General features: G+C 49.1%; 1 protein-coding gene across 2 annotated transcripts in view; it reads left to right on the plus strand.

Moving 5' to 3' along the window:
• Positions 1 to 2,476: 2,476 nt before the first annotated feature.
• SHD (Src homology 2 domain containing transforming protein D) overlaps positions 2,477 to 26,646 on the plus strand; it is a 36,025-nt gene continuing 11,855 nt past the window's right edge. Inside the window, exons 1-5 of one of the 2 annotated variants that reach the window (XM_044417595.1) lie at positions 2,477 to 2,585; positions 3,559 to 3,609; positions 5,072 to 5,563; positions 18,098 to 18,227; positions 18,692 to 18,919. In XM_044417595.1, coding sequence (XP_044273530.1) covers positions 5,231 to 5,563; positions 18,098 to 18,227; positions 18,692 to 18,919 — 691 coding nt within the window. In that variant the 5' untranslated portion in view covers positions 2,477 to 2,585; positions 3,559 to 3,609; positions 5,072 to 5,230. Of the gene's footprint in view, positions 2,586 to 2,937; positions 3,610 to 5,071; positions 5,564 to 18,097; positions 18,228 to 18,691; positions 18,920 to 26,646 lie in introns of those variants that run through there. The other variant, XM_044417596.1, reaches the window with a different exon arrangement.

The raw sequence follows: 26,646 nt of genomic DNA on the forward strand, positions 1-26,646 counted from the left end.
TAGCATTGCTCTGAAGATCACGCCGGTGATGGAGGGAGGAAGTAATGAAAGCCACGTGGCTGGCAGCCCTGCTCAGCTGCTTCAGCGCACCTGTATCCCAAAAGTGGGCGTGTGTGACCCATGAATTTCAATGGCACATCCCCCAGATGTCCCCATAACCACCGATCATTTGCTGATTTCATTGGTTTTAGGCAGTGTCTCCCAAGCCCTTTTAAAAGGTTGAAAAGCCTTCTTGATTCTCCAGGAGTTGGAGCTTTAAGGGATGGGGTGGGGAGAGCTCTGGCCTCCCCCTTTGGCCTTTGGCCATGCACCTCCCAAATAGCCCGTTAGACCTTTAGACCAATTCTGCCGCAGCCTCCACCAAGCCATGGGCCAGTTGGGTGCATGTCCCCAGGTAAAACCCCACAGAAGTCCCCACAGTTCAGCCTCAGCCCTGAATTCAGTCTATTTATTCTTCCCTTCTTCCTGCTGGACCTCCTACTGTGAGTGTGTCCCACGCGTCAGCGAGGAAATTCAGAAGCAAGAGATGGCCAAAACAGAGTCCTTTGCCCCCGGACACCCTGACCCTCAGGCCAGGTTTTGGACTCCCACCTGGCCCATTTCTCCTCCACTGGTCCCTCAGCAGGGCACTCACTCCTCATTTCACTCATGCAGTTATTTCTGGGGTGGGCGGTTGGATGCCCCTTGAATAACGCAACAGTCCTGAGCCTTTCATTTATCCGTTCTGACTTGCCTTCCACGCTTTTCTTTCTCTGAGCCTCTCCATGGCCGCGTCTTTTGTTTTTCTTTCTCTCCATTTCCTCACCCTACTTTGCTCTTCCGAACTCCATCGCTCAAGCAGGTCCAGTTGTAATTTCACACCTACAGACACTCATGCAGCAAAATGCCTTCCGCAGGCAAGGACAGTCTCCCTTCCCCGTGGAGCGGGGGTCCCTTTCCGAGGGGCTGTAGGGAAACGGAGTGGGGTGGGAGCCACCAGCATTGTCTCGTGTCCCCTCCCTCACCCCTCAGCCCCCTCTTAATGCATCCACACACGAGCAACTTTTCCATCTGCTGGTCAATAGCTCTGGGAAAGAAATGTGAGGAGCAAAATGGACATTAACTACAGCAAGCTAAAAGCGATGGCGTGGAATAGGAGGGAGCTGAGGGAAGTTTATCCTCCAAGGATTTAGTGTTAAGGCAGAACTGGGAAAGGGGGGTATGAGCCCCCACAGTCCAATCAATACCCCCCACCCCCAGACACTTCTGTCTCCCAGCAGATCAATTTCACTATCCATTCTTAAGCAATTCTTGGATTGCTGGGCAATTTAATGCCCCCTCTGTCTTTGTTTAAGGGTTAGGGTGGAAAGTCATCTTTAGAATGGGGTAGTGTAATTTCCATAATTTTCCTTATAAATTACACACACAGGGGGAGAGAGACACGCACAGAGAGACCAGAAAGGGGGGTGGGGAGATAGAAAAGTATTCATAAATTGTAGGATCTTCAGCACCACTAAGCACAGGCCATTCTTGGAATATTAAAAAGGGAGTGGGGGGAAGAGAGCTACAGACTCCTTAAACACAAACAGAAAACTTTATTACACTTTTTAAGGAATTTTCGGTCAGGCCAATTGATCAGCCAGTAAATAAGGAAGCACGGGGGGGGGGGTCTGTTGTGAGTGCTGGTGGCGGTCACTTCCTCTGTTTCCTCCTCCCAGCATCAATTCCTTCCCCCTCCACCCCCCCCCCAGGAATTGAAAAGCTCTGAAATGGCTACTCTTTCCACAGGTAAGTGTTGGATGGGGGCTCCTTCCTGAAAAATTCATTGCGGGGGGGGGGGAGAAAAGAACTAGGTGAAACATTTTCTTTGCCCCCCCCCCACACACACACCATAAAAAGGAGGAGGCAAACATTGCTACATGACACGGATGAAAATGCATCTCCAACTCCAATATTTTCTTCCATTTCTCTGTAATATTGCAAATATATCCAACTCCCAGATTTGGCTTTAGTCACCCCCCCCCCAACCTTATTCTTAAATTGGCTGTGTGTCTTGCCTACTCAGTGGTAAACCCCTTTGTGTACACTGGCTTTACTCACTTGTAAATGTGTTTGGAATAGCAGTCTAGGGAAAGGAAAGCTTATGGAAAGCTTGGTTGGTCGGTCGGTTTGTTTGTTTAGCAACCCTTTATGCCTTCCTCTCCATAATTAAAATGAAAATATTGCGGAGGACCAGGATATGTGGGGGGGGGGGGGGTGCGGAGAGACTGAATGCTGATTCTCTTTTTCCTGGCTCTCTTTCCAGCACTGAGGCTGAAGGACTCTTTAACCTTCTCTCTTCCCCCATCCCCACTCCAATAAAAATATGCCAAGAAAAAAACACACACACCTTGGGAGTTATATGCTACCGGGGTTCACTATAATGCTTCTTTGGGCTGCACAGATATACTCCTCTCCCTCCTTCAATTTTTTGCCCCTCCCCATATCCTCCCCCCCCATTTTTTAAAAATCCCAACAACCTGTAAATCCATTTCTCCAGCTCCCAAATACTCTGGCCGGGAAGAAAGCACAGTTGGCGAGAGAGGGAATTGGGAAGAGATCCGTGCGTAAGTATGATGTATTCTTTCTTTCCTGGCTTTCATCCCCCCCCCCCCCCGCCTCCCCCCCCCCCCCCCCCGGCTCTCTGCTTTGCAGGCTTGGCTGGTTTGTTTTTGTATCCATGCTTTTTTGGGGAGGGGGAAAGCGAGGGCTGAGGGAAGCAGCGCCTCTCTTTGGACCATCCCCAGTGGAGTGGAGGGAAGCTTTGAAAAATATATTCAAAGATCGAATCCAGGAAGAAGGAGCGGGGAGAAAATCCAAACAAGGAGGAGAAGGGCAAGCTATTCATTAAAGTTCTCCATTCCAGCTTTTGCAGATTTCCTTTTAAAAAAAAGGTGTGTGGGGGGACCTGAAAGGATGGAGAAGGTTTGGTTGGTTGGAAAGCTTTTAAATGTTTTGCAACCTTTTTCTTTTCTCTCTGAAGCGAGACCTCTGCGCCCGCTTTCTCTCTTCTGCTCTGTGTTGTTTTGTTCGGGGCTTTGCCACAGATCAATGGAGTAGCAGCCGCGTTAAAGTAGCAAAATTGCGGATGACGTGTGCCTCGCCGGTCTGGCTACGGAGCAGGGACGTTGCCGCTTTATTTTCCAGGAGATCGGCTGGGGGAGACGTTGAATCCGTCTTCATTTGGGGAAGGGAAGAAAGCGAGCCCCCCGCCTCCCCTCCGAGATATCATTAGCAGTGGAAATAAACACACGGGAAATTTCCCCCTTTCACTGGAGAGGCGATCAGAGGCAAACAAAGAAGGGAGAATTTGCCCTTTTGATCGTCTCTTCAGATAAATTCGGTTTTCCTGGGCAAAGCAAAGCAAAAAGCCTGAACTTTGTTTTTCAAAACGAGAGACAAAACCAAGCGGGCTGGAACCGGGCTTGCAAGGAGGCGGATGGGGCCGAGGCGAGCAAGCGCTCGGCTGTGCCCTGGTAGGGCGCATGGTTGGAAGGCGGTCTAATTTTTTTCCCCAAAAATGTGCTTTTTTAATTCTAGAAAATCGCTCTTGGCTGAATAAGCCCCCTCGGATCTCTGCAGAAGAAACTGGTAAATGCAACTTACCCTCCCCCCCCCCCCCCTTCTTCCTCTCCTCCCCCGTACTTTTAGGATAGCGTGAATCCTTTAAAAAGACGCACGGGGCAACCCTATGTATGTCTACTCAGAAGTAAACCCCTTGCGCTCAGTGGAATTTACTCCCAGGTAAGCGGGCACAGGATTGTAATCAATGTCCACCTTTCATTGTTAGTGAACATTTGTGCAAGCAGAAAAAGTCTAAGGTTTCTTTTTTGGGCTCAGCGCGAGGGAAGGCATATCTTTTGAAGGCTGAGCCTAGGCTTGTTTGCTCTGGAGTAAGCCGACTGAGTTCAGTGGGGCTTACTCCAGGGAAAGTTCGTGCGCTTTTGGAAGGGAGGGGGTGGCCGTCTCTCTTCATTACATTTCCAATTGGGATTAGATTTCCCAGCTGCAAAATCTCTTTGGGACTTTGGGGGGGGGTGCTTTGTCTAAGAGGTTTTGAGGAGGAAATATGATGTTTTGAAAGGCTTAAGAACGTGGGTCGGGGTGGTGGTGGTGTTAGTCATTAAACCCTGCTTCACCAATAGCTGCAATATAAACCTTTCCCCATCAATCCTCCCCCACCTTTTGAGCAATATTCCTAAAAGCCCAGAGGTTCAATTTTCCCAGAATGTCCATTGCAATATCAATTGAAATGAAATGGATGCATGTACAGAATATTCATGATAAGCCGCTCTGACCACTGTAGGGCTCTTACAACACCCCTGTAAAGAAGCCAGTTTGATTTGTTCTCTGCCTCCAGACAAGAAGGATGAGAAAAGAGCAGCACCTTCTAAATGGTGTGTGTGTGTGGGGGGGGGGTGTCAGTCAACATCTGCTCCCCGGTGTTGCTGGATTACAACTCCCATCATCCTTGACTATTAGCCATGTAGATTGGGAGTGATGGGAGCTATGGTCCAGCTTCACCTGAAGCCAGTGTCAGAGGTAACTTTTAGCTCTTGGATTTCCCAAGTCACTTTGAAAAGGAATCTGCAATGCTCTTATGTAATTAAGTCAAACATGGTGCCTTCTGAACTACAACTCCCATCAGCCATGGTGGCATGGGGTGTGTGATGGGGGTGTGGAGGCCATCAGTTTGGAGGAGGCTGGCCTAGTCCAGATTAGTTCATGGTCCAGAGTATTCAATACTCAGAGATACTCAGTTGGGCAGGTCGATTTCACTCCCCATCTTTCAGACTTGGAGCGGAGGCTGAGAGAGAACGATTTTCCTAAATCCACCCTCTGCACTACTTTGCGCAGGAAAGATTCCAGTCCTTTCTGATTTGTAGCTTGCCAACCTCTGCTAGGGTCTAGCTCTCTCCTGCAGACGGGGCTGGCTTCTCATCATTTCCCACATTCACCTTACAGAGACCGTGAGCTCAAACCAGATGTTCAGTTGGGTGCATTGCAGAATAAAGTAACCACCTTTTCTCCATTCTCTTCATGCTGAGTACAGGAAAAAGATGAACGACTCCTAATTCGGATGATCAGTCTCTTGACCCATGAAGGATTATGTGGCTGTAGCATGAATCTGTCTTTCCCCTTCCGGGTTTTGCTTGTTCGGCCAAGAGGCGTCCGTGTCTGGGCAGTCCCTGGCGTTGGGTAGCAGGGACAGATGGCCAAGTGGCTGAAGGATTACTTGAGTTTCGGGAGCAGGAGGTCTCCCCCTCAGCCCCCCAAGCCCGATTACTCAGAGAGTGAGATCTTAAAGGCATATCGTGCGCAGAAGAGTTTAGATTTCGAGGATCCCTACGAAGATGGTGATGGCAAACCCGACCCAGACCCTGGAGGGTCCCCAAACAAGGGGGGTGCTGCAGCCAGCACTAATTTGGAAGGGAAATATGGCTCCCCGAAACACAGGCTCATCAAAGTGGAAGCCTCTGACCTGAACAAAAGCAAAGCACTCTTGGCCACAGCTTCCGAGGAGGTTTTAACCCCACTGGATCAGGTAGGTACTGGCTATTGGGACAGCTGCCCCGGGACAGCTAAAACAATTCCCTGGGGAGTGCCTTTCCCCAGAAAGTCTGGCATTTGTGCCAGTTCTGCAGAACTGCTGAGGCCCTGCGGTGCAGTTTTGTACACCCTAAGGAAGTCCAGAGGTTCTTAAGTGGTTTTGTTCACACTTAAGTGTCTAGTCCTCATGACATTACAACTGCTTTGCAGAAAGGAATTGAAGGAGGAGGGATGCCAAATGAGCTGAGCTGTAAGTCCAGACATTAGAAATTAACACCTGCTATTTGGAGAAGGCATAGGGATCTGACCCACATGTGTTTCAGTAATGTATTCATCCTGGAGGGCTTGAATGTGTGAACATTTTTTAAAAAGCACCATGTCCAAGGTGATGTGAAAAATCTTCTTTGTAGAGTTTGACCTTTGAGTTATTAAGGGTACACATGGAAATCACCCCTAGGATGAAGTGGTGACTTTTCATGGTTCTAGTCCTCATTTTAATTGCCCAGAAAATAGTGGAACTGTTGTAGTACAGGCTGGGCTACAAATAAAAGATTTCCTTGTTTGGGTCTTGCCTCTGTCATAAACTTGGGCTAATCTCAATCTCAGCTTCTGTCATATGGGAAATGATAAGATGGACCTACCTTACAGGTTTGTTGTGAGGATAATGGCTAAATAAAACATGGAAAGGGGACTGAACACCTGAAAACAAGAATTGTTATTTACTGAAGGCTTTAGGTATTCACAACCATCTTTGTGTGTGTTGTTGTAATTTTTGTTCATATCCCATGTGGTTCTAAGACAAAGATCGGTATCCTGGTGCCTTCCCGATGTTTCAGACTACAATTCCCATAACCCCTGTCCATTGGCCTGTCCATTGGTTATGGGAACTCCACCAGGTTCAGGGCTTATTCAATTTATAATCCAGAGCACAAATGGCCTATCACCTATTCAGGCAGTGCTCCAAAACAACACTCTAGCTCCCATCAACCCGAGCCAACATGGGCAGTGATGGGGGTGATGGAAGTTGTAGTCTAACACCTCTGGAGAGCACCAGTTTGGGTAAAGCTGCTTCACACCAGACAAGGCTTCTGGTGGAGGTTTTTTACCAGTTTGGTCTGGAGATGGTATGAGTGAAACATGGAACATGGTGAATTGCAAAACGCGTGTGCTACTGCGGAGTCACTACCACTGAACGCTGCCTCTTTTCCTTGCAAGGAAATTAAGATTCTAGTCCTCATTGTTCTGAGTAAAGGGCTGAGGAATATATGAAGCCACCTTATGGCATGTTAGATCAGATATGGGCATCTTTCCCAGTCCCCACCGCCACCCAGAGGAGCCAGGGGGCCTCCTGCATTGCAAAGTGGGGCCTGCCCCGTGGCCCCATATCCTTTTTGCCCACATTGTGGCCCGAGTGGTGGCCCTCTGGAGCTTTGAGCGAAATTTCCCACCAGCACCGTGCAGCACAGCCAACCGTGAGGGTCAGTGGGAGTTGTAGGCAAAACCCTCTGGCTGCAAAGAACCAACTTTCCCTTAAGGGGAACCGTGACTGCAACCTTGACTTCGAGCCGGCTCTACTGCTTTGCAAGTGGGTTTTGGGCAGGTAGCGGAAGCGCCATGGGCCAAAAGGCCCTGTTGCTAAGTCCCCAAACAGCTGGGCCAGGAAAGTACGCCTTGTCTTTAATGGCAGGGCTGGGTCAGTCTTCGGCCCCAAACCTCAGGAGGTCAGCCTTCTGTGGGTCACACTTCATGGGCTGGGGGTTGACACCTCCCCAGCTGCAAGCTAACTCCACAATTTGGAGGACACCAAGATACCCCCGCCCCCCATTCAACCCACAGCTGAGCGGGGAGCTACGTGTCTGATTTCCATCCACTCCAGAGCCCCCACCCCCTCTTCCTCGGGGTGGCCTATTTTGGGCCAGAGGCTCTGTCTTTCCGCCTTAGCCATGTCTCGTTATTTTGCTTTTCAATACTGCTTTGGCTCTGCCTATGGGCTTCTTTAGCCTCCAGCCTTTTCTGGGGTCTGTGGACTGCATCCAAGGGTGAGATCATACGAAGCGCTCTTAGGGCATGGGAAGCTCTGTGCAACCCAATATTCCCTTAAGAAATGTGATTCAAGAGAACTGCAAGCTTCATTTTTGTGTCTGGTACAATCATGGGTTTGGTTGCAGGCTCTGAACTTGTAGACATCTGACCATCTTGTGCAGACCAGAAGGAGTGGCTGAGGAAACCTCCACCTTTCACACTTCCTCCCCTGCAGTTTTGGTAGATGGAGGTTCTGGTAAATGGAGGTTTTGGGATGGTGAGGGGGGTGGGGATGGGGAAGCAGCAGAGGAAACCATTTCCATCATAGCTTATTCCTTGCATACCCGTCTCTGTACACCAGAACACCAGCTGTACCCCCTCTCCGAGGTTGAGTTCCCGACCTTGAAGAGGCAGCTGCCATCATTCTTTCAATGCCAGGTTTGGGGGGTGGGGGGGATCACAGCACAGTTCCCAGCTCGAGGTTGGAGCGCTGTTTCTGACCTTGATTTTGGGAAGCTGAAGGCTCTCATGGCCCCCCATGAGAGCCGAGACTGCTTCTATCTTAGCAGTCACAGAATTGCTTTCTCCTTCTCTGCCCTAGATGGTCCTTCGTACGGTTCTACCTTGAGGGAGTGTTGGAAAGGTGCTATAAACAAATAGTTACAATTGTGCTGCAGTTATAGATTTATGTTAATATTTATGCTGTTTAATCTGCATATTTAATTGCCGGGTTTTCTTTTGTGTGTCAGCTGTGGTGCCGTGTCTTTTACTTTTTGTTGGCTCAACTGCAGTGGAAGGTGGGTGGAATAATGAATAATAAGCACATGTGAAAACGACAGAGTGTTAGATTAGAAGTTCACTTTTCCAGGCACTGTTCCCTCATTTCAGCCTTGGCAGTTCCTCCTGCTCAGCTTTCCTTCTTGCTCACGCATCGCTGCCCTGTTCCCATTTCTGGGTCCTAGGAAGCTTTTGGAACTGGGAAGCACAAGGGCCAAATTTCATTTCAGGGACGTCTTCTGCCAGTGGGACCAAAGATAAACCAGGAAGGCCAAAAAATATACCCCATCCCCTGCCAATATCCTTATATTGTATCTTCAGGCTCTTCCAGGAATTCCAACCTTTTAGAGTACGGAAACAGCTTCACCAAATCTGGGAAGTCTATATTTATATTTGCGCAGAAGACTGAGTTCAGGTGATATGACCCATGGTCTGTAACACACACTCAAGAGCTGATGTTGAACCATGGGTTATTTTCACATTGTGTGAACCCAGTTGAGATAGGTAACAAGCCATAGCTTATTTGCGCAGCTTGGTTCAGACAACACAATTATTACCTATTCTATTTCTATACCACTATTTCTATAGCACCAAATCCCTCTGGTAACTTATGTTTCAGCAATCAGTCAAGGAGTGGCTGGGTTCAGACAATACAACAAGCCATGGTGGTTTTTGCCACTTGCATTGTTGTGCTGATTGAACCAACTCATGTCATTTCACCATGGTAAGTTAGGCTCCAGCCACTACGGTAAGAAAGAGCAGTTTGCTCTAGGGTTTCTCCAGAGCAACATGATCCACGATCATGGTTTCCATGGTCCCCTGGAAAGAGTCGCAACTGTGGGAGCCTCTTTCACCATCCCGCCAATGCATGGTGGCCAATGAAGAAGAGACAGTGACAGGCAGGGATTGATGTGCCTTTGAGGCTCAGTGGCTGATGGGATATGTGCCAACAGTGGAAGGACCAAGCAGGGAGGATGGAAACCTCAATAATGTAGAAACCACTCGGTTTCTACATCCATCTGGAAGTTTGCGGTCCCAAACCATGAACCATGGGATGGTGCTGGGTTGCTTGGGTTGCTTGACATGTTTGTGTGAACAGAGCCACGCTTTTTTCCAAAGGGAAGCAGACCCTTAGTCCCCCAGGAGGAGAGCTGGCAACCAGGCTTGGGTGGGCTGGAGTCCAGCCTGGAATGCAGGCTCAGTCCAGACAACATAACCTGTTCTCAAGGATAAGGATAGTATAGGTTAAGGGTGGGTTGTCCTCAAACCACAGATTGTTGCTGGAACACGAGCTACTGTGCTGTCTGAATCCAGCTGAGATAACAAGCCATAGCAAACAACCTAGAGTTCCCAACCCGCAACAAGCTGTGGGTTTGCTTTGTGGATAACAGGGCACGGCTCCCAACCAAGCAAGTTCTTCTGAAATATGGATGTTTTCAGGAGGTTCTGGAAGCAACATCACCTTGGGGGCTGTCTGACCTTTTGTGCACACCATCAATCCTGCTCTGAAACGGCATTGTCATTTTAGGAGGAATCGTTATTGATTTTCCATTTAGCCTCTTCCAACCTGGTGTATTGTGGGCAGGACCAAAAGAATGGCGAGAAGGTTATTTAAGTTCTACAGCTAGTGCAGTCAATTTACCAGTGCCCAAAAGCAGGGAGAATTTCTTGAAGGATTCTCAAGGACATAAGTCCTCCAGCGTGTTCAGAAGAAGGATGTGTTGAGCTGCTCTGGAGCCTGGTTTGTGCCTGTCTGTTGGACTTGTCCCTCCATAAGGAAGTGAGCTGAGCCCAGAGGAAAAAGGACATGGTGAATAGGTGTGTTGGCTGTCACGGCCAACCTTCTTCCTGTAAGACTGGCTATGTTTGTGTGGTGTGTGAGCTCCCTGTGAATGCTGGGTTTGCTCACCAGGAACTCAAGACTCTGAAACTAGGAAATGCAGCCGATTTTCTGCCCCAAGCGGCTTCCTCACACATCCTTAAGGAGGCATACTGGAGATCATGGCCTTGGGAGTGCCTTTCCTAATCATTCTTTAGAAAAGGGCTGCCTTGGCTTTGAGAACCAAAGCAGTTTCACCCTTCTCCTCTGTCTCCCAGGAAGACGGTGTTACAGCCCCTGAAATGGCGAGGAGAGGAACTTTGTAAAATCCATGGTGAGATATGTCGTCTTTCATTCTTGGTCTGAGGAGAGAAATTGATGCATCATCTGGCCTTTTAAGGAACCAACATAACCACCCATAAGTGAAGAAAAAACTTTCTTTTGATCATTTATATCCTGCATCCCCTTTTCACCATCATTGTCAACAAACAATCTCTTCTTTTGTATAGCTGACTTCATGTCTTCCTAAATTTTCTTGAATCCTAAATGAGCTGCCTTGGCCAGATCAGGCCCCTGGGCTTAAAAGAAAGCTGGCAACCTCTGTATATTTGGAACTACAGCCTCCTTTATCCTCAGCCACCTCTGGCTGGGGTTGATGAAGGGAATTGTAGTTCAACTCATCCAGAGAGCTGGAGGAAGTGGTAAAAAGGTGGATTCGGTGGGAGGCAGCAGGTGGGATCATAGGAATAATAGAATTCTATGATCCCATGATCTCACCTGGATGGAAGTGTCCTTGAATAAAAGTCTCTCTTTTTCCTGAGGACTAGAAAACCTGGCCCCCAGTTCCAGTCACTTTCAGCAGTCCAGGACTCCAATGAGGGGGTGGGGAGTGTATTCTCTCATTCTCGATTCAGAGCAGTGTTGTTGGAACACAACCTGAGAGTGTCTCCTTTCCACAAGCAGGATGAGTTGGTATTGAGCAAGCAAAAGAGGTGACAACAAGACTTTCAAGTTTCCTTCTCACTTGTGACCAGTTAGCACATGGTTTGTGATGGCTGGCTTGGTGCTGAGTGGATGGTTAGATTTCAGCTCCCATAAGCCCCAGTGAGCAAAGCTTGGGTTCATGAGAACTAGAGTCCCAGATCTGTAGAAGGCACCAGCAAAGTGGAAGTTAGAGAACTAGGAAAATAATTGTGCAGAAAGATTTGGTAATGTCTTGTCTAGGACAGAGGTTCTTGATTTGCATTTCTGCTGCAAAATTACTGTGCATCAGATTGTATCTGGCATCAGAGACCATGTTCCTGTACCCTCCACTTACTGGGGAACATAGGCAAGAAGGTGCTGTTACACTCCTGCCATGCTTGTGGGATCCTGTGGGAACAGAAGGCTGGGCCAGATGGGTCTGATCCAGTGAAGCTTTTCTGCCGCTTTTATTGCACGTTTAATTGTGAGGTTTTATTTGTGTTGTTTCATTTGTTGGTTCATTTTGGATGCCTGCATTTTACGATGCACTTTTTAACCACAGCGGAAGCAAACCAGTGGGTTCTGCTACCCCTGGGAGTTGGAGTCGGTTTTAATGGAGACATCAGGGGTTGATCTGGCAATTGTTCTGTATGCAAATCATGTTCCGCAGAACAAGAACTTCCTCCCCCTCCGTTTTCATGTCTGAAAAGTTAGTTGGCTTTGTGGGTGTGCACTGCACTGCAGCTCTTTTGGGACATTGCATATGCAGTAAGTCATTTTTTAATCCCCGGAAGGCTTCACAGAATAATGCCGCTTCTGTGCAAAGACACACAGTGAGATCCGAGTGTTCCAGGCCGGCCAGGATCCGACAGAGTGGTGCTGTGCATGACTTACACGGAAGACTCGGGAACCCAGAGAGGCAGATGCATCTTAGACAAGGTGATAAAGGCTGACCCTGGGAGAGATGTGGCCTCCCTGACCCTAGGAAAAACCTGGTGTCATGCAGAGGTATGTGTGAGGCAGAGAAATTGCCAATTAAACCAGACTTGTGATTTCTCCTGTTCTCCCAAGTGAGCACTTCCAGCTTAGCTGCTTTTTTTCCAGTGGTGCTGATCTACATGGAGGTGTTAATTGCCCCGGAGAGATTTCTCACACAGCACTTCCTTCTTCCCCAGTATCTCTGCAGCCTCTTGGATGGGCAGAGGCCCCTGTTTGACAAATGAATTTTACACTCTGCTAACAAGATCACAGATTCTTCTTTGCACCTTCTGCCCATGTGTTTCTGGTGTGTTTCTTGTCCTCTTTTTCTCGTTGCTGGGGTTGAACGAATGCCGCCATGGAGCAGCCTGTGTGCTAAAACTGCATAGGGCACTGAGAGAACAGTAATGACTTGGTAGTGAATAGAGCATTGGAGTCGGACTCTGGAGATGTGGGTTTGAATCCCCACTCAGCCTGGAAGCACACTGGGTGTCTTTGGGACAGGTGTTGGCTGTTGTAAGGAAAAAAAGGGGAAGAGGAAAAGCTTGTAAGCTGTCTTGTATTCCTTGAAGGAGGAAGAAGGCAGAGTATGCATAAAATTACTGAAATTGGACATCTGTGCTTCTGTGTACATACAAAATCCACTAGCAACCTCTTCAGATGAATGCATCTTCCAGAATCCCAGCTCTGCACTCTCTCCTTTCAAACTGGTGTTATAATTTTGGCACTGCAGGGGAACAGCAAGAGCACCGGACTCTGGGATTGCTGCAGATCAAACTCCGTCTTAACTGTGAGGCTCTCCGAGGGTCAGACCCAACAGCACCAGGTTGATCACTTTGGGGTCGTGTTTCCCAGGGAAAAGTGAGTGCTGCCATTCTGAGCGCTCCAGAGCGAGGGTGTCAAACCTCTTCCAGTCTGAGGGCCGAATGCAGCTTTGGAGAAGCCCTCAAGGGTGGCATTCCAGGGTGGGTGTGGCCAACAGCAAAAGGGGCGTGGCTACACACACTGACATTTCTTAGTTGGAAGCCATTTCGGCAGGCATGAAGCCTTCAGAGAGGTGTTTCCACCTTCCAGAATGTGGGGGAAACTGCGGAAGAGCAAGGAAACCTCCAAAAGATTGATGCTTGCAGGAGAGAGGGGCTTGCTTTCTGGGGAAGAATTCCCCTCTTCCCATGTCTAAGATTTAGTTGCTTTATAGTATTGAGTGGAATTAGATTGGCTCTCCACTGTGACCTGACTCTTGGAGGATACTGGGAAGTTGTGCCCAGGCGAGAAATGGTTCCCGCATCCAATCAGCAGCCTGGGGTGATAGCACTGGTATGTGTGCCAGGTTCGCAGATTCCCTGGCCTCCATTTCTCATCCTAACCTACCTTGCAGGACTGTTGTGAGTATCAGAAGTGAAGAAGGGTTTGTGCTCAGTCATCACTAGGGTGGTGGTGCAGTGAAGCCGGTCGTTGCAACTTGCTGGGGCTTGTCCTATCATGGCTTGGCATGACATTTAAAAAATAGGATACTGAATGGAATCCTAAAGTGGGGTTCTTGGTTTACCATGCACACAGTTGGTTCCACACTGCTCAATGCCTCCTGCTCATGCCTGCAAACTCCTCAAGCCCAAAAGGACCCATATTGACTGCAAATTGACTGCGAGTTCACATTGGCTTGTTTGCATGCCAGCACTGACCCTTTTCACCCTTGTGTAGGACTCGTAAGCCAAGAGCAATACTTGGTTTAATGAATCCCTACTTGTAAAGTCAGCAACAACTTAGGATCCTGGGTTGGGATGACTTGCTGACCGAAACATTTCTGGTTGCACGAGAGCAAATGGGCTGTGCGCGTGGGGTCCTCTTCCCCCACAAGTGAGTTTTATCATGTGCAACCTGGCCCCTGAAATGAAAGAAGTGTAGAAAATCATTCCGGCCTTCCTGTCCACTTTTAATTAAATTGTCGGCAGAAGCCCTGTGTGCTTTGCCTGTGACAGTTAATTCGTCAGTGATAATGTATCAGCAACACCTAATATAAATGGGGATAAATGTATTCCCAGTAGCGGAACCAGGAGAGCGTATCCTTGAGCTGGGGGGTGGATGTCAAAGGCATCCTTGCTGGAAGGGCAAGATTGGTGTGGGAGAAAGCAGTCTGGAACATGACCTGGCAGGGAAGGAAGCCGGGTCCTCGCAAGCTCTTGGTGACCTGTTTTTAACTCTTTTCTTTGTTCAGGTATCCCAGGAATGCTTGATCTAAAGTGGGAGGCGGGGGACTCTGGGAAACAGAATTCCTGGAGCCCTCCCCTCAACCCTTGTGATCTGGCAACTGGGACCTGCTGCAAGAATGGGGTGAATGCTGAGGATGGATGCATTTGGGGTCTGGGATTCCCTTCTGGGAAGAAGGCAGGCTCACACGGCTCGCTAACAGGACATCGGTCTTTTCCTGGCTTTGCGGGCAAAACCCTGAGGATTCAGTTTTCACAGTTTAGCAGGGGAGGGCGAAACCTGAGCCGTTGCAGGAAAACAGGAGCAAAGAAGACACAGATTTGCACTGTATTTGCAAATGTTCATTTATATGTTTAGATGCGTGTTCAGAACTTGCTAGTGCACCTTGAGCGGAAATGCAATATGTACCGGAAAAGGTGGTGATGAGGTAACTGAAGAGCATCAGCAGAGCATTGCCAGACCAGAACCGGGTGGTCAGTCCAGTCCAGCTTCTGCTCACATGGGGCCACCCCACTGCCCATGGAAAGGACAGGCGTGCACGCACCCACCCATGTTCCCCAGCAACTGACACAGGCACCCTGCCTCTGATCATGGCGGTTGCACTTAGCCATGAGGACCAGACGCCTTGAATACCTCTTGGCCATCAAATTGTCCAATCGCCTTTAAAAACTTTTGGCCATCTCTTTATCCCTGGGCGTTCGTTCTGTAGTTTAACTCTGCATGGATGAAGAAGCCCTTTGAGGTGTCCTGAATCTCCCTCCACTCAGCTTCATGGGCTGCCCCCTGTGGTTTCAGGACTTTCTCCACCCTTTTTCTAAGCTAAGCAGAGCCAAATACTGTGACCCTTTCATACGGGGAAATCGGGGAAATCACTCCAGCCCGTTAACCCCTTCAGGCACCCTTTCCTGCCCCTTTCCACCCAGGCCATGTTCTTTGTACCTGCGCAGGCAGTGCCTGCCCATCACCTCTTCAAATAGAGGACTTTCCTTCCTGAAGAAGGACACCTCCCCCCCACCCCACCCCCTCAAGACACAAAGGGAAACCATGCCTACGTACTTCGATCACCCAGAAATCTTATCAACAGAACCCTGTTTTCGCCTCTTTGCTACTGGTTCTTGCTATCATTTTTTTAATCATCATTATTTCTGTTGTTCTTACTTTATAGCCATTTTATTTCCTCTAAAGAACTCAAGGTAAAGTACATTGCTCTCTCCTGCTCATTTTATCTGCACAACGACCCTGTGAGGGAGATCAGGGGAACATACCTGCAAGTAAAATTGGCCCATCCCTTGAGCTTCCTAATGAGGGGAGGTTCAGACTCTGCCCAGCCCGATGAACTTACCCTAGGCTGGGAACTTCATCTCCCATCATGCTTGTCATGCCATGGGTGATGGGAGTTGCAGTCCTATGCATCTGGAGGGCCCCAGGTTGAGGAGCAGGTACATTGTAGTCCTTGCCGTGTTTTGCAGGTTTTGGATATGGCTGTTGGAGTAAAGGAACACTCCGTGGTGGGTTCCCTGTTCTTGGAAATAGGAAATGCAGTGATCTTAAGCAAAATGCCCCGTTTCCTTGTTACGGGGAGAACTGTGGGCATGTTCCAGAAGCTCAGGGAGCCCTTTTCTGATTGCTGCGACCGAGGCGCATCTCTGTAAAGAAAGACGTTGCTTTACTTGCGGGCAAATGTATGTGGATCCAAATGATGAACCCTTGATTTCAAACTTAGAAGATGACTACGATCTCATTAATGGAAACACAGCCCTGGGGAACACTGGGGATTTCATTAGTTAGAAGGACTCCGATGCTGCATTTTGGAATGAAACGGCTCTCCGAAAGCTGTTTACGGAGTTATGACAAATACAACACAGAGAAGCAGCCCAAGGAAAAAAGGCTTTTTAAAAATTCTGTCGACTCTTCAGAGGTCAGTGTGGGGCACCCGTTGTGCGTTCAACGTTCGTGGAATTCCTTGTCTGGCGGGCTGGGAGAAAGCCACGCTCCCCCTTGCCATCACTCGGAGAGGCCCACATGGGGAGATGAGTGGTGGAAAACAATCCCTGTCATTTTGCAGTCCCAACAATGCCTGTCAGTCTGTGGAGAGAGAGTGCACGGCGGGGGATGCTTCCCCGCCCCACATGGGTACATCCGTCAATCGAGAACCGTTTTGCGGCACTCAATTGGCCCTCACCAAAGGGGAAAAGCAGGGTAATTGCTTTGTAGAGAGGCTGATGGCTGATTTCCATATGCTTGTCTCGTTTGCTTTCATGCGGCTTCTCAAAACATTTCCTCTGCAGGGTGTTTGAGCACATCTCATGCGCCATCAGAAATGAGCCTGGGGTGTGCGGGAAAACAGCAATTAGGCCAGCGGAAGAGTGCATTGGGTGGAGGGCAAGAGAGCGGGGCTTCTCTATGAAATGAAAGTGGCTGCACTTGAGGAGAAATTGCAAGTCGTTTTGGATTGAGTGCGTCCGGCCGGATTTGGCAAATGCACCTGCGGCCACGGCGTCTCCTGCTGGGATGCTGTCCCGTCTCATCAAAGAAGCAGAGCCTGCTACAGCTGAGCACTTGGGCGGGCACCTTCTCCTCTCCCTGCCAGCGTGACATCACCACTCCAATGCTCAAGAGCTGAACTCTTTGCAGGCTCGTTGTTTTGGTTTACCAGCTGCAGGAGCTGTGCTGCCCCTCAGCTTACCTATAGCAGGTGGAAGCTTGCAAAGTGCTCACCTTCAGGAGTTGCATTTTGCTGGGTCGGGCTGGTGTGTTATTGCTTGCCTGAGTTGTGCTTCTGCAAGGAGGTGACTCATAGCAGTCCTGACATTTTGAACAGGGTCATTTAGAAAGATGCACAGTGAATCATTCAGAGAGGTGCCATGCAACCTCCTCCATGAGTTGACTGCCTTGGACTTGTGGCATCTATGAATTTACCCTCTTCCAGATGTGGTTCATGCTCAGAAGGAGGTAACACATACAGAGACTCCCAGGAACTCACACAGAGACACAACAGGCACTCTCTCCAGCGCCCACAATGGTCTGCTACCTTGTTGCAACAAGAGCAGTTGGGTGCCTTAATTGCATCACAGCCAAAACCCAGAGGTCAATGGGAAGAATTCAGGCTGAACCAGAAAATCATTCAGAGAAAGGCTGTGCAGCCTTTCTGGGTTACTCTTTTGGATTTGTGGCTCCTTAGACTATTTATTAAATTATTTTGTTGCTTCTGCAACTGGCTCATGGCACAGCTGAGCACACGGTCTGAGATCAGTCAGTGTTGTGTAGTGCTCAGAACAGGCATGGATAAGCTAGTCCTTCCCTGATGACTTGCCTGCCAAACCTTATCATCCTGGGGCTGATGGGATCTGTAGTCCAGTGTGAAGGAGGGCAAGCACTTGCTTTATGCTTTACCAGAGGTAGATGGTAACTTTTGAATATGCTTCTAATCCTCATCTGTGGAGCAATCCCAGTGATCAGTTGCTCTCTTGTGGCCTAACCTACCTCGCAGGGTCGTTGTGAGATAGAAAGGATTGGAGGAAGATTCAGCCTGAGCTTTTGAAGTCTGGGTTGTCAATAGATACTACAAAGAAATAAAGGGAGTTTTGCTTCCTTTTCATTCCAGGTGACCAACCTGGAAGGCCAGAGCAGTTTTTCCAGCAGAATCTTGAGGGCTAGGAGAGTTGGAATTTTGGGGAGGGTTGAGTGAAGGAATGGCATGGTCAAGTTTGAAGACAGCCTAGAAGTTGGACATGGAGTGAATATGCACTTTCTTGCCTGTAGCCCCCTGGAGAGAGCGAATACTCGGATCCCTTCGATGCCCACCGGGAGCCAAAAGGAGAGGCAGCGGAAGATGCTGAGCTGGAAAACAACGGCTACATGGAGCCGTACGATGCCCAGAAAGTGGCTGCTGGTGAGTGAAGGGCTTTGAGAGGAGTCCTAACTGGGGGATATTAGAGATTGTCGGTCCCCATTTTGAATTGGGAGGGCCATCTGCTCTGGGCTGCTTTTCTACAGAAAAGTGGAACACAACTAAACTCAAGTCTCTAGTCCTTGTGGATGCACTAGGAACAGTTGTGGCAAGGGAGATCTCAAAAGCAGCAGGTGTCTGAAAGATTTTTTTAAGCATTTGAAAAAGGGAGAGGAGTAGCTGGTAAGTCTTATGGGGCACAATGTCCGACCGACAGACATTGCCACAGGGAGAAACTCAGCTCAACTGGGCCCATTGGCTTCTTGGCCTGGGATCAAATATCTCCTCATGTGGAATAGTCCAGCAATGCTTCACCCCCGCATTCAGGTCTATGGGCGATGATCCTCTTCTCTTCTTGATGCCTTTTTTCTGTCATCTTTGCCTTCACCTCCCAACTTGGCTTCCAGATTTCCAGGGCAAGCCTGACTGGGAGGAGGGAAGGGTGAAGAAATCCCGGATCGGTTTCCAGCTCTACGACACCCCGTACGAGGAGAAGGTGCCCAAGGCTGACCCAGACACGCTGCCCGTTGGCAAGCCGCGCGAAAGCCGGCTGCCACAGGACGACGAGCGGCCGGCTGACGAATACGACCAGCCGTGGGAGTGGAAGAAGACTCATATTTCCCGAGCGTTTGCAGGTGCGAAAGCTGCTTTTCGGAGTAGAAAATGGCTGGGTTCAGACAACGCCCAGTGTCAAGGGTTGGGAATGGGTTGCCGCTGAAATGTGGGTGATTGTGTTGTCCGAGTCCAGCCGAGATAACAAGCCACCGTTCACAGCGGAAGAACAAGCAGTGGCTTTTCATCATCGGCTTTCAGCAACCCACATTTCAACAAGCAGTTAAACAGTCAACCCCCCATCACAACCTGACAGTAAACCATAGGGTCTCTTCGTGGGTTGTTCAAGGCTAACCAGCCATGATTTCCGGCCACAAGTGGCGTCCCTGGGCAGAACCTGGTGCACAGGCTGTGATTGCTTGGCACCGGGGTAGCAGGAGAAGAAAAGCAGAGACTGTTGTTCTTGCATGCAGGATGCAATGCTTTTAAAAGCAAGAACACAAGTCTCTAGTCCTTAGTTTTATTTTTTAAATCCTACCTTTTAGCAACATAAGGAAGGTAGGTTACAGAAGATTGAAGTCACATATTTAAAACATTTCTAGTCCTTCCTAATATTGCTACTGAAATAGCCCACCTTTTACAAACGAGTCAAAATATACCACCCCAAATTATTATGATTGCTATCCTACATTTCTCCCGCAAGGAGAAACTTGCACAATCCTTCTTCTCTTCAATTTATTTTTACAACCCCTTGTGAGATAGGCCAGGCTGAAAGTCTATGACTGGCTCAAAGACGCCAAGTGAGCACCACAGCTGAGTGAGGATTCGAACCCAGATCTCCTGCGTCCCAACCCAAGGCCCCACTGCTTGATTTCTCCTCCACTTCCTCCTCCTCCTCTTCCATCCCACCAGTTTACAAGAGTGTACGAGGCAGATTACATAAAACCAAAATATCATCCTTCCAAATAGATCAACATGACACAAACTCAGCAATCGTTTAAAAGTACCCTGTGCTGGAAAAACTGCAAAGCTGGCTGTAAGGCGCCTTTTAAAGCTTGTGGGCCGTGCCAAGTGCACGGACAGCAATTCTGCAGCTTTCCCCCAAAGTGCCAGACATATTATTTGAGCGTGGGATCCACCCTTTTTAATCTCCTTCCTTTTAAAATTAAACTTGCCACTTTCTTGTCCTGATGCGCCCAGTACTTGTGACAAAACTACAAATCAGAGGGGAAGGAAAGGGGTGGGTGGGTGAAGCTTTGTGGTAGGGATTTTTTTTAAGTGGGGGAATAGGCTCTATTTTCTGTAGAGCGCTCTCTGGTTTGTATTGTATTGTATTTTATTTTATGTTGTTATTATTTTTTTACAGGGGCTCCCTGCCATGTGGGGGCAGAGGGTGGATTCTATGCTTAGCTTTCCCCGTGCTTCATTTTGGGAGAGGCATGTTTCTTGCCCGGCGTCCTTGATGTGTGCTTCTCTAAGCAGTTTTGTGCTCTGTCCTGATCTCCCACATTATGTGTGTGTTTTTTGGTGGGGTGGTCCCATTTCCTACCTAGCTCTTCTCTTCCCACCTGGCTGTCCCCTTCCCCTTTGATGAGCAGGATGCACTCTACTTAGAACCAGGTAAATTGTCACTGGCCAGATCCCCCCCTCCCCCTGCACTTCCAAAACGCAGACTGCTCTGTGGCACAAGATCTTCGTTCTCCAGTGCACTTCCAGTGTGTGCTGCCAACCAAGAATGAGCCTCTGAGTGGTTCCTTGAACCCAGTCAAGCAACAGCTTCCAAGCATCCTCCTTTCGAGGACCCTGGGTCCCTCTGGGATGTCCTTTTGGAGGCAGGCAATCCTTTTCTCGGCTCATCTGTGTCATGGGGTCAAGAGTTCCCATGAGTCTCTTGGGGCTTGGCAGGAGACCAGAATTCACCTGACTAATCTCAGCACCACCTGAACACCTGCAGAAGGTGCGCTTCAGAGAACTCCCTCCACTTCTCCCGTTTCCAGGCCTGAGCATTCTGGTTCCCAGGAGCCCTTCTCATCCAGCCTGACCTTGGAAAATGCACCAGGAATAACTACTCCTTTAATTCTCAACATAAATTCAAGCGGAGTCTTGGACTCTTGTAGGAGGATTTAAATCTGCCTGTTTCAAAGTGGAGGATCCGAACAGGGATTCCTTAGGATCGCACCCTGAAATATGTCCTTCCACCCCGCTGCTTCCCCCCAGTCAGTGCAGTAGCCATTTCACAGGTGCATCGATAACCCCCAGATGTGGCCCGGGGGGTGTTCCCATTCTTGCACAGGAGGGACTCCGGCTTAGGGGTGCCTTGCATGCGGAAGGGGCTGGGTTTGATCTCAGAGAGCTGGTGGAGCTAGGGCTGAGAACCCCAGTCAGGGAGACCTGGAGAGCCTGACTTGTTGATGAATAAAGTGGGGAGCATTCCTTGACCAGGTCCAAAGCAGCTTCCTTTAGGTGGGGAGAATCCTTGTCTGGGGTCAACCCTACTTTTCTCCCTGCAGACAGCAAACAAGACTGTTTAGGATCCGCTGTGCACTCCCACCATAGTCCACAGGCTCTTTGGGCAGTTTCCAATTTTTTCAAAGCCAAAATACCATACAGGAAATACATATGAAAACAGTGTAGACAATATATTCATAATACTAGCAAATAAGCAATATAATAAGCAAGAACCATGGGACAACAAACAGCAATTGAAACTCTGCAATAAGACACATTGATGAACCATTAAAATATTTAGAAAATAAAGATATAAGGGATGGTCCTCTCTGGGGAGCATGTTCCAGAGATGGGGTGCCATCGCTGCTCCTGGTTGCCACCCTCCCCCACTCCTTTGCAGCACAGGCTCCCCAAGAAGGACCTCAACGGATGATTTTAAGGCTTGGGTAGGAACATACGGGACAGGATGTTCTTTTGCATAAACTGGCCCCAGGCCATTCAGGGCTTTAACTGTTAAGACAAGCACTTTGCATTGGGCCCAGACTTCAACTGGCATGGTGGTTTTGTTCCTGTTTGCAAAGCAGGTGAATGTCTCCCGTTTGCAGCCCTGAATGTGAGCAAGGACACGATTCTCAGGAAGTCTCTCGACCTTTTGTTCACACGCGAAAGTGTGCACATGGGCAAATTCCCGCACCAATCCCCTTTAGCCTAGGGGAGGAACACAGTGTACAGAGAACAACACTGTGTTCAAAACAAGGTGTACTTTTTCCAGTTGGGAAAACTCGTGCAGCTTTAAGAGGGTACGTCCTTTCCAAGGACTTGCAAGGACTTCCTTTCCAAGGACTTGCATCCTTTCCAGCTGGGGGAGCCAAAAGTAATGCTTGCCTTTAGGAAGGCGAATAAGGTGAACTGAGCTTCAGGGAAGATTTCGGAGCATGTCAAGATACTTAAGCATCACCTGTGATTTTGCTGCATGCCCACCCTACTTCTGTGAAATACTGCAGTGAAAGCCCCTGTCAAGTTCCCAGGCAGCCCGGGCTGCTTTTGGACAGCTCTTGCATTCAGGTTTTTCTCCTGGGCTTTGGCTGAACCCCCTTTTTGTTATTTCAACCCATCAATCCTGGCCTAGCACTCTAGGGAGCAGGTGCCACTGGAATGATGGCTATTGTTGTCCTAGACAGCCGGCAAGCAATGTACAGCATCATCCATCCACCCTTTTGCATATTTCAGAAAGGTGGCCATTTCATTGTCACTTACACGTCTGTGCTCGGTAAGTCCAGTCCTGCCCATCACAGGGCTGTGGTTGGCACGGGACGGCTGAACACCTGGGATCTCCCGGACATCATACATCGTATTAGCAGAGTCACCAAACTCCCTTGTTCGCTGCAAACTCCACTCTGATTCTTGCCACAGCTGGAAAGAAATGCAGTTTTTCCAAGAAAGACAGCTTGTTCCCAGCTGTGAAAGCATTTTTGGGGTAGCTGGGGTCCCACAAGGGCCATTCAGACCCAGCAACTTTTCCAAAGACTGCTCCCAGCAGAGAGGAAAGCTGCCACAGCCATTATGTTATGACAGTTCTACACAGCTGCCCAAAAAGAGGAGGTAACCATTAGCGGGGAATCATCGGGATGGCGGCCAGTGACAAGTGGGGTCCCCAGGGCTCTGTCCTGGGGACAATCCTGCTTAATCTTTTCGTAAATGACATGGAAGAAGGGGTGAACAGTCTGCTGATCAAATTCGCAGAAGACACTAAAACTGGGGCAGTGGCCACAACTGAGGAGCAGGTACTCCAGATCGAAAAGGATCTGGACAGACTATGGAAGTGGCAGGAGACAACAGGATGGTGTTCAGTGTGGATAAGTGCAAGGTCTTGCGCTTGGGGCACAGGAATGGGCGTCATAAGTACAGGTCAGGGGACAAGTGGCTGGAGAGCAGCACTTGTGAAAGGGACCTCGGGGTGCTGGTCGCCTGCAGGCTGAACATGAGTCAGTCGTGTGATGCGGTGGCCAAGAGGGCGAACGCCACCCTTGGGTGCATAGCCAGAAGCGAGGCTTCCGGATCAAGAGAGGTATTATGCCCACTCTGTACAACTCTGGTGCACCCGCAATTGGAGTGTTGTGCTCAGTTTTGGGCCCCTCATTACAGGAAGGATATAGCCAGGTTGGAGTCAGTGCAGCGCAGGGCCACAAGGTTGGTGGCCGGTTTGCAGGGGGTGGGGTATGAGGCGAGACTGAGGGAACTGGGTCTCTTCAGCCTGGAGGAGACTTGGAGGGGACCTGTTGGTGACATACAGATATTTGAGGGGGTGTCACATGGAGGTGGGCAGAGACCTGTTCTCCCCTGCAGAGGAAGGCAGGACACGCTCCAACAGAGCCAAGCTCCGGGAACCAAGGTTCCATTTGGATGCCAGGAAGCGCTTCCTGACAGTCAGGACCTCGAGGGCGTGGAATGGGCTTCCCTAGGAGGTCGTTGAGGCCCCATCGGTGCGGGTGCTCAAGGATAGGCTGGACGTCCACATGGTGGGCATGTCGTGAGCGGAGCCGGCTGGTGCCGGAGGGCAGACTAGATGGCCCGGGAGGCCCCTTCTGACTCGCTCTGTTTTCTATGTTTCTATGTTTCTATTTTTGGAGACTTCTTAGGAGCATGGCTGTGGAACCATTGCAATGGGCACCTGCAAGTCCAACATTTGGACCCGTGGCTGCACAGGCTGTTAGAACACTTCCAGAGTGGCCACTGCTGAGCACCCTCTTCGCCATTCTTTGCTGCTAGCCCCAAGTTGATGGATACAACCCCTGGTGTCAACCTTCCTCTTTGTTTCCAGAACCATTTTTTAAAGCCTATCCTGCCACTTCATTTTTCATCTTTTATTTCTTATCTTCTCCCCTGGGTTCTTCCCATATCTGTGCCTTTATCACGCCCAGCCTATGATCGATTCCACTCATGCTTTTGTCTGGAGAAGCATAAATGTCAGCTTATGAAGGGCATAACGGAACCTGCTAAAACAAGTGCAAGTGCAACCCTCTTGGTTCTGGTGACAGAAGGCTGCGACCGAACCGTCGCTCTTCTTGAGGAAGGGGTTGGTGACGGGGTGGGGGGGAGCTGCAGAGTGTCCCCCGACTGATCAGCTCCTCTTAGCTTTGCATCATGGTGGTCTGACGGGATCCCTACCCCACCCCCAGCCAACAAGTCTTTTGAGAACCCTTGTGGTGCAGTGGTTAAGAGCATGGATCTGGGGTGATCCGGGTTCAAGTCCCCGCTCAGCCATGCAGCCAGCTGGGTGACTCTGGGCCAGTCACCGACTCTCAGCCCAGCCCACCTCACAGGGTGGTTGTTGTGGGGAGAAGATGGAGGAGGAGAATGATGTAAGCTGCCTTGAGCCCTTTGTAGAAAAAGGCAGGATATAAATCAGGGTGGGGCGGGGGGGTGGAGACAGGAACTTACAAGAATTTGCCTTGCATTCACCGAAAAGTCATGCATGCCCCACTCACAACCCAAATTTGAGCAGAAAATGTGTTCTCTGCTAGCCAGGCCTGGAAATTTATTTTTATTTAAAGTGTTTATATGCTGTTCAATGCCACAGTCTCTGGGTGGCTTTGCAAAGGAAAAAAACGCGCTTGCATTCAGGAATTGTGCCAATTTTGGGGGGGAAAGGCAGTTTCTAAAAGGTGCTATTCTGTGCTGATGGGAGAAATTTGCGCAGCTTTTAAAAATGCTCAACTTAGGGGCCACTTTTACCTTTTCCATAAAGTCTCAGCTCCGAGTCTGAGCCTTCATGGAAACTGAAGGTGAGAAGAAGGTCAAGTTGATGGGTGAAGAATTGGAAAAATCGTGCGCATTGGTTTTTGTTTTTGGGTTTTTTTTGCCCATCTCTGGTCATGCAGAAACCTTCCTCAGTGCTAAACTAGCCTTGAAAGCCAGCAAAATGGCATCCGGTCTTACATAAGGGTTTTTTTTGTTTTGTTTTTTTACACCATCGAGAACCTGTGTGATAACATAGAATCATAGAAGAGTTGGAAGGGGCCATGAAGGCCATCAAGTCCACCCCCTGCTGTTGCAGGAACCTCCTGCTATTGCAATATAGTTGTTAGAATGCTAGACTGGCACTCAGGTGATGTGGGTTCTAGTCCCCAATCAGCTGTAATGCTTCCTGGATGACTTTGAGGTAGTCACAGACCTTCAGTCTGACCTGCCTCACAAGGTGGTTGTTTTAAGGTAACATGTAGAAGAGGAAAAACTTGTAGCCCAACTTGAGTTCCTTGCAAGAGGAGGAAAGGTGAGGGCATAGATATAATAGTAATTTTCTTCTGCTTCTCCCAGTCTCTAACCGGGATCAGAATTCTGCTGAAGCTCTCCTCAGCCGTCTTCCTAGATAGTTGCCCAGAAAGTTATGCCTTTAGTATCTTCTATTCTGGGGAACAATTTTGCATCCTGCCATTCTTCCAAGCAGCTCTGGTGGCATGCAGGGTGCCAGCTGACCTGTTCATACTCACAACAACCCTACAAGGTAGGCAGAAAGATAGCGACTGGTCAGAGGTCACTGACAAAACTGAGCAGAAAGTTGATCTTGGGCTTGCCTAGTCTGCATCCAGCACATGGCTGGGAATGATAGGGGTTGTAGTTCAATACACCTGGAAGCTGCAAGGTTGGAGGGTGTTGACAAAGATCTCACCTGGCATTCTCCACTCCAACCTCCCCCAGTGAAATGAAATCTGGTAGGCTTCCAAATTTTGCGGTTCTTATCAGTGGCTTGGGCTTGCTAGGAGGTGATGTGAATTGCAGCCCAAAGGTTCTAGAGGGCACCAGGTTGGAGAAGTGTGCTCCAACCACTGTGAAACACTGTCTTTTCAAGGACAGTGGGAGCCTGATTTATCCCCTGACAAGTGCAGAACCCCCCCCCCCCCCGCTGCAGTTGGAGCACCCTGGAGCTTTAGAGGAACTGTAGGTTTACTCTTATGGAAAGATACGGGGCTTATAAAGCTCAGACTAAAACTTGCCATGCACAAGGAGGCAGAAGTCACCAGGTGGTGGGGTGAGCTGGGGCAGGGAGGGAGGGCGTGAGGAGCGGCTGGAATAGGAGGCATGGCTCTGCCCACCCATTGCTGGGGAACGTGCGTGGGAAGGTATTGTGTATCCATGTCCTGCCCTGTCCAAAAAGGTCCATCTAGCAACTTTTTATTATCATTATGAGTCTCCAAAATTCTAACAAAAAGTTAAAACCATGAAGAAAGTGAAGGGGTAAAACAAATAAAAGATGTAGAGTGTTTAATACATAAGATTTGAATATATCAATTTCAGTAAATATGTGTGAAATACACACACACACACACACACACACACACACACACACACACACACATATATA

Source organism: Varanus komodoensis, unplaced genomic scaffold (genome assembly GCF_004798865.1).
Source record: "Varanus komodoensis strain SLA01 unplaced genomic scaffold, ASM479886v1 scaffold89, whole genome shotgun sequence".
Classification (NCBI taxonomy): domain Eukaryota; kingdom Metazoa; phylum Chordata; class Lepidosauria; order Squamata; family Varanidae; genus Varanus; species Varanus komodoensis.